The sequence below is a fragment of the Siphateles boraxobius genome, unplaced genomic scaffold (assembly GCF_051911475.1).
Source record: "Siphateles boraxobius isolate OS27281-9 unplaced genomic scaffold, OSU_SipBor_1 54, whole genome shotgun sequence".
NCBI lineage: Eukaryota > Metazoa > Chordata > Actinopteri > Cypriniformes > Leuciscidae > Siphateles > Siphateles boraxobius.
Window position 1 is genome coordinate 1,125,001 of NW_027509180.1, and position 12,960 is coordinate 1,137,960.

General features: G+C 44.7%; 1 protein-coding gene across 7 annotated transcripts in view; it reads right to left on the reverse strand.

Annotated features, from left to right (window-relative positions):
* Nucleotides 1-10,659, reverse strand: part of rrp7a (ribosomal RNA processing 7 homolog A) — a 15,865-nt gene extending 5,206 nt beyond the window's left edge. For 5 of the 7 annotated variants that reach the window (XR_013195496.1, XR_013195493.1, XR_013195494.1 and 2 more), the window contains exons 1-5: nt 8,233-9,255; nt 7,797-7,945; nt 703-822; nt 465-588; nt 293-390 (exon numbers count right to left, since the gene is read on the reverse strand). Coding sequence is in view for 2 of the 7 variants with exons in the window: in XM_077205696.1 (XP_077061811.1) it covers nt 293-390; nt 465-588; nt 703-822; nt 7,797-7,945; nt 8,233-8,284 (543 nt within the window). In the remaining 5 variants the exon portion in view is untranslated. Of the gene's footprint in view, nt 1-292; nt 391-464; nt 589-702; nt 823-7,796; nt 7,946-8,232; nt 9,256-10,596 lie in introns of those variants that run through there. The other 2 variants (XR_013195495.1, XR_013195497.1) reach the window with 2 other exon arrangements.
* Between the last annotated feature and the right edge of the window lie 2,301 nt (nt 10,660-12,960).

A 12,960-nucleotide genomic window follows, 5' to 3' on the forward strand; every position in this document is an offset into this window, starting at 1 on the left:
TGAGTGTGTGTTTGTGAGAGTGAGTGAGTGTGAGAGAGTGAATGAGTGAGTGTGAGTGAGTTAGTGTGAGTGAGTGTGAGTGAGTGTGTGTGTGTGAGAGTGAGTGAGTGAGTGTGAGAGAGTGAATGAGTGAGTGTGAGTGAGTGAGTGTGTGTGTGTGAGTGAGTGTGTGTGTGTGAGAGTGAGTGAGTGAGTGTGAGAGAGTGAATGAGTGAGTGTGAGTGAGTGAGTTAGTGTGAGTGAGTGCGAGTAAGTGAGAGCGAATGAATGAATGAGTGAGTGTGTGTCTCACCTCTTCCTTCCGTCTGTCAAACTCGTTCATGAACTGGTCGATGTGCTGCTGCAGAGACGAAGCTTTGACCAGTGACTTTGAGTACTGCTGGATCCACTCTACACACACACACACACATCCTCAGAACACACACACAGATCGTGATCATCATGAGAGTGTGTGTGAGACTCACTGTGGACGCCGGTGCGCACGGGTCTCTCTGCGCAGGAGACGATCAGCGGGAGTGTGTGTGGGTGCCGTTTGGCTGATCTGACACCCGACGCATTAATGAACACGATATAGGCCACTCTAAAACACTACACACACACACACACGAGAGAGAGAGAGAGAGAGAGAGAGTGAGTGAGTGACTCAGTGAGTGTGTGTGTGTGTGTGTGTGTGTGAGAGAGTCTGTAGTGTGTGTGTGTCACCTGTGTCTGCGCGGGTCTGAAGTAGCCGCTCGTGTCACTGGATTCTGACGCTCCTGGTTTCTCACACAGTTCGACCGACTCGATCGCACCGAAGCGGCTGAAGACGTGTCTGAGAACATCCTGCAAACACAACACACACATCTGTATGTAGCAACAACACACACATCTGTATGTAGCAACAACACACAAATCTGTGTGTAACAACAACAAATAATCACTGGCCAAATGCATCATGTAAAAGTGTGTTAATGTACGTGATATGACTGGAAATGGACAGCACACTGCATCATGGGACACCTTATTCTCCACTGTGTGTGTGAGAGAGTTTTGTGTGTGTGAGTGAGTGTGTACCTGTGTGCAGTAGGGCAGTGTGTGTGTGTACCTGTGTGCAGTAGGGCAGTGTGTGTGTGTGTGTGTACCTGTGTAAAGTAGGGCAGTGTGTGTGTGTGTGTACCTCTGTGCAGTAGGGCACTGTGTGTGTCTGTGTACCTGTGTGCAGTAGGGCAGTGTGTGTGTGTGTGTGTGTGTGTGTACCTGTGTGCAGTAGGGCAGTGTGGGTGTGTGTAGTAGGGCAGTGTGTGTGTGTGTGTGTGTGTGTGTGTGTGCCTGTGTGCAGTAGGGCAGTGTGTGTGTGTGACTGTGTGCAGTAGGGCAGTGTGGGTGTGTGTAGTAGGGCAGTGTGTGTGTTGGCACACATGGCGTGTGATGCGTCAGTGCAGCAGTGTTGGAGTAGTAGTGCTTGTAGCTAGTGCTGCTTCTGCTAGCCACCGTAGGCCGCGTGTGTGAGCCTCCTCAGCCGGCACATAGCCTCGGCACTGCCGAGATCTCGTACACGCCTCCCCGTGGCACACATGGTAACTGGTCCCTTGTGGTTCCAGGCTAAGCTGTACGGGATCTCGAGCAGCAGTGGCCCCAGAGACGCGGCATGAGGCCCATCGGTGAGTGGAAACTCCCTGATGCCCGTCAACCACTCACCCAGCTATGAAGGAACCCCAAAGGTGGGTTAGCTCGGGACACACAGCGGCTAGGGGAGTAAACCCCGAAGACAAACCTGCACCTGGGGACCCGCACAGGCGGAGCCCAACTGACCTGACCACCGGCAACTCCTGCCAGACGGAGGTCGTCATGGGCTCCCTCATGCCACTGACCCCAGACGCTGGTGTGCTCGTGTGTTTGTTTTAAAATTGTCTAAAGTCTAAGTTTTAAGACTAGAGCAACATGCTTTTTAAGCTCATCGTTGTGTTTTGGATTTTAAAATGCGCTATCGACTGTGCTCGTGCGCTCGGAGATGGAGTGGATTAGGGAGATCTAAGGAGCAATGGACAAATGAGGACAATGTTTTACAGCCGCGAAGCTCTGCTGAGATTCCGATACAAAGCTAAAACCCCACCAAAGTTCCTTCTTGGACCTTCTGAAATAATCTGTCCTACTCACACAACTAACAGAAAGAAAAAAGTGAAACGGAGGGGCCGGAATCCGAAACAGACTTCCTCTTCCCACAATAACTTTAACTAATGTTCGTTCACTCCAAAATAAAATGTCCGAACTCACAGCATTGGTGAAATATAACAGAGACTTCAAAAGAAGTAACCTGATCTGCATTACGGAGACATGGCTGACAGAGGCGATTGACAACATAAACCTGGACGGATACTCATTTATCCGCCTGGACCGTGACAGTGCCAAGGCAACCAAAACCATCGGAGGAGGACTGTGCATGTTCGTTTATAGCAGGTGGGCGAAGAATATTACGGTACGTGAAACACATTGCTCAGCTCACTATGAACTATTGACTGTCTCATTCAGGCCACATTATTTACCTTGTGAATGTGGACAAATAACAATTATTTTAGTTGATGTGCCTGAACCGAACTTTGCACTTGCTGCCGAATGCATAGCTGCTAGTCACAACAGAGCGCTGTGCAATTCTGCCAATGACCCAGTCTTTTTGCTTGGAGATTTTAATAAATGCAATGCATCTACGCTGTTGCCAAACCTTGAGCAATATATAAATTGTCCGACAAGACTGATTAAGACTCTGCATAAATGCTTTGGTAATGTGGAAGGTGCATTTGTGTCAAGGTTACATCCACCTGTGGGACGCTCGGATCACAACGTTATTCATCCGTTACCAAAATATAGGCAGCTGTTAAAAAGGATTAAGCCTGCGGTTCAGCAGATCCAAACGTGGTCCAGGGACTCAACAGAAGAGCGAAGAGGCTCTATTGAATGTACTGAATGGGACTTATTTTTTAATGATGATGACTGCTGTAAACGTAAGATAAAAGATGCACATAATGAATATAAAGAGAATGTTGAAGAGAAAATTAAAACAGGGAATGTAAGCGACGCATGGAAGGGTTGGAATACAATGATGGGTAGACAAAAGAAAAAGAAAAAAGTTTAGCAATATGAAGACTCTCATTGTTTTGCAAATAATCTTAATATTTTTTATTCAAGATTTGATAATCATCTAAATGATTCGACTGTTAGTAATGAAATAATGACCATGACTCAATCACAGCCCATGACCAAACAGGAGAGAGAGGTTGTCTCAGTACTTCGTAAAGTCAAACACACAAGGCACCTTTCCCAGTCTTGAAAGAGTGTGCAGCAGAACTGGTATTTGTGTACAAGGTTGTTTCAAATTTTTCTGGACAATGGTTTTGTACCATTAGCCTGGAAGAGTTCCATTGTCATCCCGGTGCCCAAAATACCCCATGCAAAATCGTTCAATGACTTTCGCCCAGTTGCACTTACATCAGTTCTTTGCAAATGTATGGAGCGCATAGCGTGTAAAGAATTATCTCGATTTGAGACATCCATTGACCTCCTGCAATTTGCCTATCGGGCCAATAGGAGCACTGTGGACGCCTCTCTCACTCTCTTAAGTAAGGTTCAACACCATCTAGATATTCCAAATTTCCATGTTAGAATACTCTTCATGGATTTCACGTCTGCTTTTAATACTGTCCAACCTTTTCTTCTTTTAAAGCGCCTCTACGATCTAGGTATTAGTAGTTGGATGATTTTATGGATTAAGTAGTTTAAAAGGCCGACCTCAGCGAGTACAGTATGTATCAACAATAATCTCATGTCAGATTGCTTGGTTCTGGATACTGGTGTACCGCAGGGATGTGTACTGTCTCCAATACTGTTTTCTGTATACATCAATGAATTGCAGTGTGACAATGACAACCTTTCCCTTATAAAGTATGCCGATGATATGGCATTGGTCTCCTGTCAGAAAGAAATGAATTGCTGGTCGTACTTTGAGTATGGTGACAGTGTTATTTGTTGGTTTGAGAGTAGTTTCTTACATCTTAATATTGAAAAGACAAAAGAGCTATGTCTGAGGAATAAATCGAGAAGAGTAGGTACCGCTTCTGTATATAAACCAGTTGTCATAAAAGGAAAGACTGTATAGCAGGTATTGAATTTTAAATATTTAGGAACAATTATTGATGATAATGATTTCCATTACATGAGAGTTCATGCTGATTTGTACTCGGCTTTCGCCAAGATAAGCACCAACTAAGACGTAGCTTTACAGTAATCTATGCTTCTCCATCCATTTACGCTTCTTTCCAAATAGTGATGGGAATCTCCTTCTGTCTGGTGTTAATATTTGCGCGTCAGCACACACAACGGCTGCAACTACAGTGCGGTCCCCTCATGACAACCGTCTTGATTGAGCGGAGTAGGGAACATCTCTAGGGTCTTCAAGTGGGCACCTTCCATCCTCAGTGTTTCGTCGACTAGCCCACGACACCTCAAGAGGGCTCGACAGTGACTCTGGCGTCCCAGAGTCACCCCCCTCCGTCCCCCACTCAACTCAGCCCAATGTTCATGGTACGGAAATCTAACATTAAAACAAAAGAACAAACTCTCACAAATAATTAATCAAGCAAATAAGATTACTGGACATAAACAACAACCACTCCAGGGCTTGTTTGATTGTTTTATGAAAAAAAAACTGCAATTGCGATTTTTAAATATCATACTCACCCTCTACTATTCTACTTTTTAATTGCTCCCATCTGGGCGTAGACTCAAAACTCCTTTGGCCAGACGAAACGTGTATAAACAAATCGTTTCTCCCAATGACGGTGATAATTTTAAATCATACAGTCTTCTAAAGTGATACTATAGAACGCCTAATTTTATAGCATGTGCAGTAGCGTTTCCCTCTTTGAAATGGTGTTTAATTGTATAATTTTAGTAGTTAGGATATATATTTTGTATTATTGTTGTTAATGTGCAATGTTCAATGTGTTTTTTTAAACAGTAATGTGGATGGATTTATGTCACCAGTGTCAAAGATAAATTTCCGCCCTGTGACAAACAGAATGGACAAAGTTCAACTCAACGAAGACGGTGGGAGTGAGGTCTGCGCACCCACACCCTCACTTCACCTTAGCATTAACTAAGTATTGCTTTGTGGAATGTTCGCACACTGCTGGACCTGGACGAAACTCCTGACGGGCCCCACCGCAGGACAGCACTGCTGGACCTGTACGAAACTCCTGACGGGCCCCACCACAGGACAGCACTGCTGGACCTGGACGAAACTCCTGACGGGCCCCACCGCAGGAAAGCACTGCTGGACCTGGACGAAACTCCTGACGGGCCCCACCGCAGGACAGCACTGCTGGACCTGGACGAAACTCCTGACGGGCCCCACCACAGGACAGCACTGGTGGCCCTGGACGAAACTCCTGACGGGCCTCACCACAGGACAGCACTGGTGGCCCTGGACGAAACTCCTGACGGGCCCCACCGCAGGACAGCACTGGTGGCCCTGGACGAAACTCCTGACGGGCCCCACCGCAGGACAGCACTGGTGGCCCTGGACGAAACTCCTGACGGGCCCCACCGCAGGACAGCTCTGCTGGACCTGGACGAACCTCCTGACTGGCCCCACCGCAGGACAGCACTGCTGGACCTGGACGAAACTCCTGACGGGCCCCACCGCAGGACAGCACTGCTGGACCTGGACGAACTCCTGACGGGCCCCACCGCAGGACAGCACTGCTGGACCTGGACGAAACTCCTGACGGGCCCCACCGCAGGACAGCAATGCTGGACCCGGACGAAACTCCTGACGGGCCCCACCGCAGGACAGCACTGCTGAACCCGGACGAAACTCCTGACGGGCCCCACCGCAGGACAGCACTGGTGGCCCTGGACGAAACTCCTGACGGGCCCCACCGCAGGACAGCACTGGTGGCCCTGGACGAAACTCCTGAAGGGCCCCACCGCAGGACAGCACTGCTGGACCTGGACGAAACTCCTGACGGGCCCCACCGCAGGACAGCACTGCTGGACCTGGACGAAACTCCTGACGGGGCCCACCACAGGACAGCACTGGTGGCCCTGGACGAAACTCCTGACGGGCCCACCGCAGGACAGCACTTCTGGACCTGGACGAAACTCCTGACGGGCCCACCGCAGGACAGCACTTCTGGACCTGGACGAAACTCCTGACGGGCCCCACCGCAGGACAGCACTGCTGGACCTGGACGAAACTCCTGACGGGCCCCACCGCAGGACAGCACTGGTGGCCCTGGACGAAACTCCTGACGGGCCCACCGCAGGACAGCACTTCTGGACCTGGACGAAACTCCTGACGGGCCCACCGCAGGACAGCACTTCTGGACCTGGACGAAACTCCTGACGGGCCCACCGCAGGACAGCACTGGTGGCCCTGGACGAAACTCCTGACGGGGCCCACCGCAGGACAGCACTGGTGGCCCTGGACGAAACTCCTGACGGGCCCCACCGCAGGACAGCACTGCTGGACCTGGACGAAACTCCTGACGGGCCCCACCGCAGGACAGCACTGCTGGACCTGGACGAAACTCCTGACGGGCCCCACCACAGGACAGCACTGGTGGCCCTGGACGAAACTCCTGACGGGCCCCACCGCAGGACAGCACTGGTGACCCTGGAGCTCGCAAGATATAACATCAACATAGCAGCTCTCAGCGAGACCAGACTACACGGGGAGGACTCCCTGACAGAGGCTGGTGCTGGGTACACCTTCTTCTGGAAGTCCCCGAAGGCACTCGTCGTACTCATGGAGTTGGCTTTTGCTGTGAAGTCTAAACTTCCAGAAACCCCCATCGGCATCAATGAAAGACTGATGACATGCGCATTCCCCTGGCAAAGGAACACTTCGTCACTCTCATCGAGCTGAATGCTCGACTGACCACCTCATGGTCAGATACTCATGAGCATTCAGCCCCGTGACTGAGGACAGCTCCACAAAAGAAACTGTACAGCGCTGAACAGCCTCACCCAAGACAACCTCCGACGGCTCCTTAACACCGACCGGCCAGCTCTGCGTCAGGATAATCATAGCGCAGCCTCAGAGGCGCTCGGCCAATCGAGGAACGCCACCAGGACTGGTTTGACTGTGTGTGTGTGTGTGTGTCTACACCTGTGTGCAGTAGGGCTCTGTGTGTGTGTGTGTGTGTGTGTGTGTGTGTGTGTCAAATAGAGGTGTAACAATATATCGTGCCACAATATATCGCAATACAAAAATGCATCAATATGTATTGAGGATAGTGACAACATGTATTGTGTGTAATTCACCCAAAATGAAAACATTTCTGTGTGAGAGTTTTAGTGTCAGTACTACATTAAACATCTATATATAATGTTGAATATAATGTATACAAATATTAGGGAATATTTGTGGGTCCTGATAATACCAAATGTCTTGTTACCAGTAAAAAGCAAAAATAATATAAAAAAATAATAATAATAATAATAATTTATTATAAAAAATAATATCGTATTGTGAATTCAGTATCGTGATATGTATCGAATCGTGACATGAGGGTATAGTCACACCCCTAGTGTCAAGTCACCTTAATTTATATAGTGCTTTTTACAATTGTTTCAAAGCAGCTTTACAGAGATAACAGGAAAATAACAGTGTATGTACAAACAATGTAATGTGTGTGTGTGTGCGCAGTAGGGCTCTGGGTTTGTGTGTGTGTGTAGTAGTGCTCTGTGTGTGTGTGTGTGTGTGTGTGTGTGTGTGTGTGTGTGTGTGTGTGTGTGTGTGTGTGTGTGTGTGTGTGTACCTGTGTGCAGTAGGGCGGCACGTTGAGCACGAACAGTGTTCGCTCCAGCGGTCTGTGTGTGTTGGACTCGGATCGGATGCGATGCTCTTTCACACACAGTTGATGAAGAGCAGCATGAGCTTCATCCTCACTGAACCTCAGCGACAGCACTGAGAGAGAGAGAGAGAGAGAGAGAGAGAGAGAGAGAGACAGACACAGACAGACAGACAGACAGACAGACACACACACACACACACACACACACACACACACACACACACACACACACACACACACGTTACTACACTCCAATCGCTGAGACACTAGAATGAATCAGTCCAGCGCGAATCTAGTGAGTCGACTCGCAAGCTCATCATGCAACCTGGACTGTTATCATCATCACGAGCGAATATACGCATGTTATTTAATTTATAAACGTTAATGAATTCATTTTTACCAGTAAAACCTCCGGGAATGACCCACGCTTGTTGATCTCCGGACGGCGCCATCTTCGTTTACACGAGTCACCGGAAACAGAGGCGCAATGACTGCTGGGAACTGTAGTTCCGCTGAGGAATTGTGCTGAATGTGAAAATGTCGTCATCAGAGGAATATGAGTGCATTAGGAAAGTTTCTGTTGTGCTCTAAAATTACTAAAAATATCGTAAAAGTTGTTAATTTGACTCACTCAGGTCTTCTAAAGCTTTGTTTTAGCAGGGTTGCCAACTTCTGAGTTCAGCTTTGAGCGATAGCAAGTGTGTTGGGATTGTCAAAACATTGGAAACTGAACAAGTTTAGTGAAAACATGTTACATGTTTACATGGTACAATGACTGGTAGTTTTTATTTCTTGACACAAATGTCACGATTTCAATTCAATTCTTGTGATTTGAATCCGATCTTGATTTTGATTAATTTCGATAAATATTATACAGATAGGCAAAATAATTTTTGTCAAGAAATAAAAATCTCACCTAATAATGTAAATATAAAGAGAGCCCGGTCACCTTTTATTATTATTAAAGGTTAAAAAAACCAACTCAAATTAAATATAATTATTTTAATTATAATAATGTTATAATATCAGCGATAAAAAATATATAACAAATATGTAATATAGTGCACATATTTAGCAAAATACTCTCTATAGATCATTTTTCTAGCCAGCTAGCGTGCTATGATCATTAATGTTAAATGTTTAATGAGGTAAATGTAACGTTACGTGGCGGTGGCATATTGTTTCGTACTCTTTCCACTGTTGAAAAACACTGATTATGAATATTATGTATGAGGGATATACATTTCAGTAATGTGTGCTGTATCTTTCAACATTCTTGTCTGTCGGTGTCAGTGTCCTCTTTGCTTCGTGATTTATCTCTGCGTGAGTGTTGATGGGGAAGGTTATCTCTGTTATATTAGAAGTGTCCCCTAGGTGGCAGTATTAGTTCTGATACTTACTGTTGTCTTTTGATTCAAACATCAGTTTGTGTGTGGTTCTATCCACCTTTTTCCTGGTTAACGAATTTACCCATGATTCATAGCGGGTTTGAACCGGAAGCCGGTTGTCCTTTTCCGGTTCGAAGCTTGTGTACGTTTGATAGCTTGTAGCTTGCTATCTTGTTTGCTGTAAAAGCCGTATTTCTCCATGGATGAAGCACAAATGGACAAAAAACGGAGGTGGATACACACCATGGATGTTTTAACAAGTCGTGACGACAGTACCGTAACCGTCCCTCATCCATCCCTTCTGACGGAGTGGCTAGATGACATGAAGCAATGGCCCGATGTTAGCTACATAGACGTTGTTAATTACCTTTTATTTTCTGAAGGTGTTGATGGCGAAGAATTGCGTAATTACAAAAGCACAGAAGCATATACTTACTTGCATAGTAACAAAATAGGTACAGTATTGTTGAAGAAACACAGCGGCTTTATATTTTTGAAGGCAGCAGTAGAGCCCAGTCAGAGTGTCAATAATGCTAAACATACAGCATGGGTAATGCTGAGGGAAAGTGGAGTCATTGAGACAGTCGGCTGCTCTTGCATTGCCGGTTTAGGGAAGTCATGTAGCCATGCAGCAGCTATTCTGTGGAAGGTAAAAATAAAAAACTACATATGCACAGCACTTGACGAAATGTACTTTTGCAATTTAATAAAATGTATTAAATTTAATATACTTATGTATATTAAATAATTTTTAATATACATAATACTAATATACTTATAATTTAATATACTTTATTTATCCACTTACTATTAACATTACTATTAATAATAACCAAGACAGTATTGATGCCATCATTGCAGGTGCAAAATGCAGTGATTGGTGGAAAGACAGGGCTTGCGTGTACAGATGAGCAGCGCAGGTGGAATGCAGGGACATCAAAGAACCTTGAGCCTAAACGTCTGAGTCAGATTAACTTCAGGCACCACAAGGCAGAACAGGAATACAGTGTTAACTGTAGGGCTGTAGCCAGTCAACCACTCCCAAATACACCACATCATGCGTCACACAAAGACTTCAGAGACAGTGTGGACAAAGCCCCCCTCCAACCACTTTTTGTCCTGAAGAACACTTTATTCGGGAAGTGTTATAATGCCTCACCATCAGCAGAACAACCTAGCACTAGTTACAGTGTAGTTGATGACAAAATTCTTCAGCCACATCAGATACATAATAACGAGCTTAGCTGTTACTCATGCAAGGCATTTTACCAGGCATACGTTGAAGTTAGTGATGCCCAAGCAGCTCAATTAGAATTAGAAACCAGAGAGCAAAGTGCCTCTGATTTGTGGCACAATTGTAGAAAAATCAGACTTACAGCAAGTTCTGCAAAAAAAGGTTCCCGTCCATGCAACCACAAGCAGTGACAAATTTCGATGTGAGCACATATACCCCTCGTTTCGTGGTAACTATGTGACTAACTATGGAAAGGCAAATGAAAGTAGAGCTTGCCAAGAGCTAAAAGAAGAGGGCATGAGCATTACTAATAGGGGCACTGTTGTAAGTGTCCAAGAACCATGGCTCTCTGCCAGTCCTGATGGGGTCATTGACTCATGTGTGCTACTGGAAGTCAAATGTCCAGTGCCAACCCAGGCCTCACTCACTGTACAGCTTACTCAGAAATGCAGTGATGTCAAACTTGTAGATGGACGGCTGCAATTGCAGAAAACTGGCAGTAGGGGATATTACATGCAAATACAACTTACAATGTTTTGTACAGGTCTAAAATCTGCTACACTTTTGATCTGGACACCCAAAGAGCATGTTTCCCTTACAGTACAGTATGATGAGGCATTTGTGAGGGAGCAAGTCAAGCGATTGAGAGGTTTTTATTTCTCACGTATGCTACCTCGGCTTGTAGAGGAATATGCTGCCGGACGCTTTAAGCTAAATAAAAGATACATTGAGGTAATGGACAAGGTTCAGTGAAACAAGCTGCATGACCATAAATGTGTGCCATACATTAAGAGAATCTGAGTTAAAATTGAGATACCTTTAGACTGTGTAAACATTCTTTCAGTGTTAAGCAAAAACATGCTGCCAGTCTTTATTTTTTTATGAAAAGATATGCAATGTCATTCCAACCATATATTTTCACAAGAAAAACCTTCACACGTCATATTTGCAAATTTAAAAACATTTAATGTAAGTAGTTTAATATATATACAGTATAATATCAGTTTGTATTATGTTCAAAAATACATATATATTCATACAATAAATAAATACAGCATTGGTGAGCATAAGTGACTTATTTTAAAAACATTAAAAATCTTATATATATATATATAATGTATATACATGGATCACATATTAAATTATTAAGCTTCGTTTAGGCCTATATACAGATCAGTCTCAGGTTGACACTTATAGTTCTGAAAGTTAAGTTGCACAAATAAAGGTAATGTTTATGTATGTTTAATGTATGCATTAGTTTGAGGTTGTTATTGACATCTACTTGTTAAAATTTTAGTTTTTATATTGTAAGCAATGTAGGCAATAAAAATGTTGCTAATTTTCTGAAAATTAAACTAGCTCTTCAATAAAACAAAAGTGTTTCTTATTCCATCGATTAATCGAGTAATCTGATAATTGGTAGAATCCTCGATAACTAAAATAATCGATAGCTGCATCCCTAATTTCGAATAAGATCCTCCCTCAGATTAACAAGACCAGCACACACTCATAGAATCTTGTCAATTTTAGGAGCCATAGTGATCGGAACAACCTGGGACAGAATTTTGTAAACTTTCAAACGGCGAATTGCTCTTTCAACATGAATTCTCACATGTGCAATTCGTCTAGTACTTGTCACCTGTTCCTCTGTTAGCTGTCCATGTTTTTTTTGTGAAAGAAGGCATTACCAACTTCACCTTTCTCTCAAACAGCAAGTCTGTTATGGTAAAGCCTCTATCTGCCATGACCTCATCTCCAGGCATTAAGTAGTCCAATATGCCTGAGTCCATAGTGATAAATTTGTCACTACATCGTCCTCCATACGCAGCAGAAATGAACATAATTAGTCCACATGGGGCAACAGCTACCAGGTATTTCACAGTGTTATGTGAATAATAATGACTGTATGTTTCTCCTCTGGAATCAAGGTTTTTGGGTTTCTGTAAAAGGCTCTCACTGCAGTCTAGAATACATGTTGTATTGGGAAAATTCCTCTTGAAGGCTGCAGGCATGGTTGCCTGAATAGTTTCTCTTGGAAGCCATGGAATTAGAGGTCGGAAAACCTCCTCCAGTTTGTCGATCCAATATGAGATTATCTTGCTAGCCATGCTCAGTGATACATGAAACTGTCTGCTTAGATCACCTATTACACGGTTTGTTTTTAATTTCATAAGTGTAATGAGAACTTGATCTCGAACATGCATTGTAAATGAATTACTGGCATGTCCTTCCAGTGTTGATACAAGAACATCAAATATTTCTAGATCTAGACCAGTGTAGAGCAAAGCATCTGCGTTACTTTGAAGCAAAAAGTAGGCAATGTCATCACACTGAGTCATCTTATCCTGCACATCTTTTCGGCTGGCTGCCTTGCAGTAATCATGATCTTGTCGGGCAGGGTCCTCCCACTGAGTATGGACTGAGTGTAACTGTTGGTGAATGGGAGTTGCAGAACTTGAGTTGCTGATCTGGTCTGAAGCAGTTGAGGACAGGCCCGCTGAGCAGT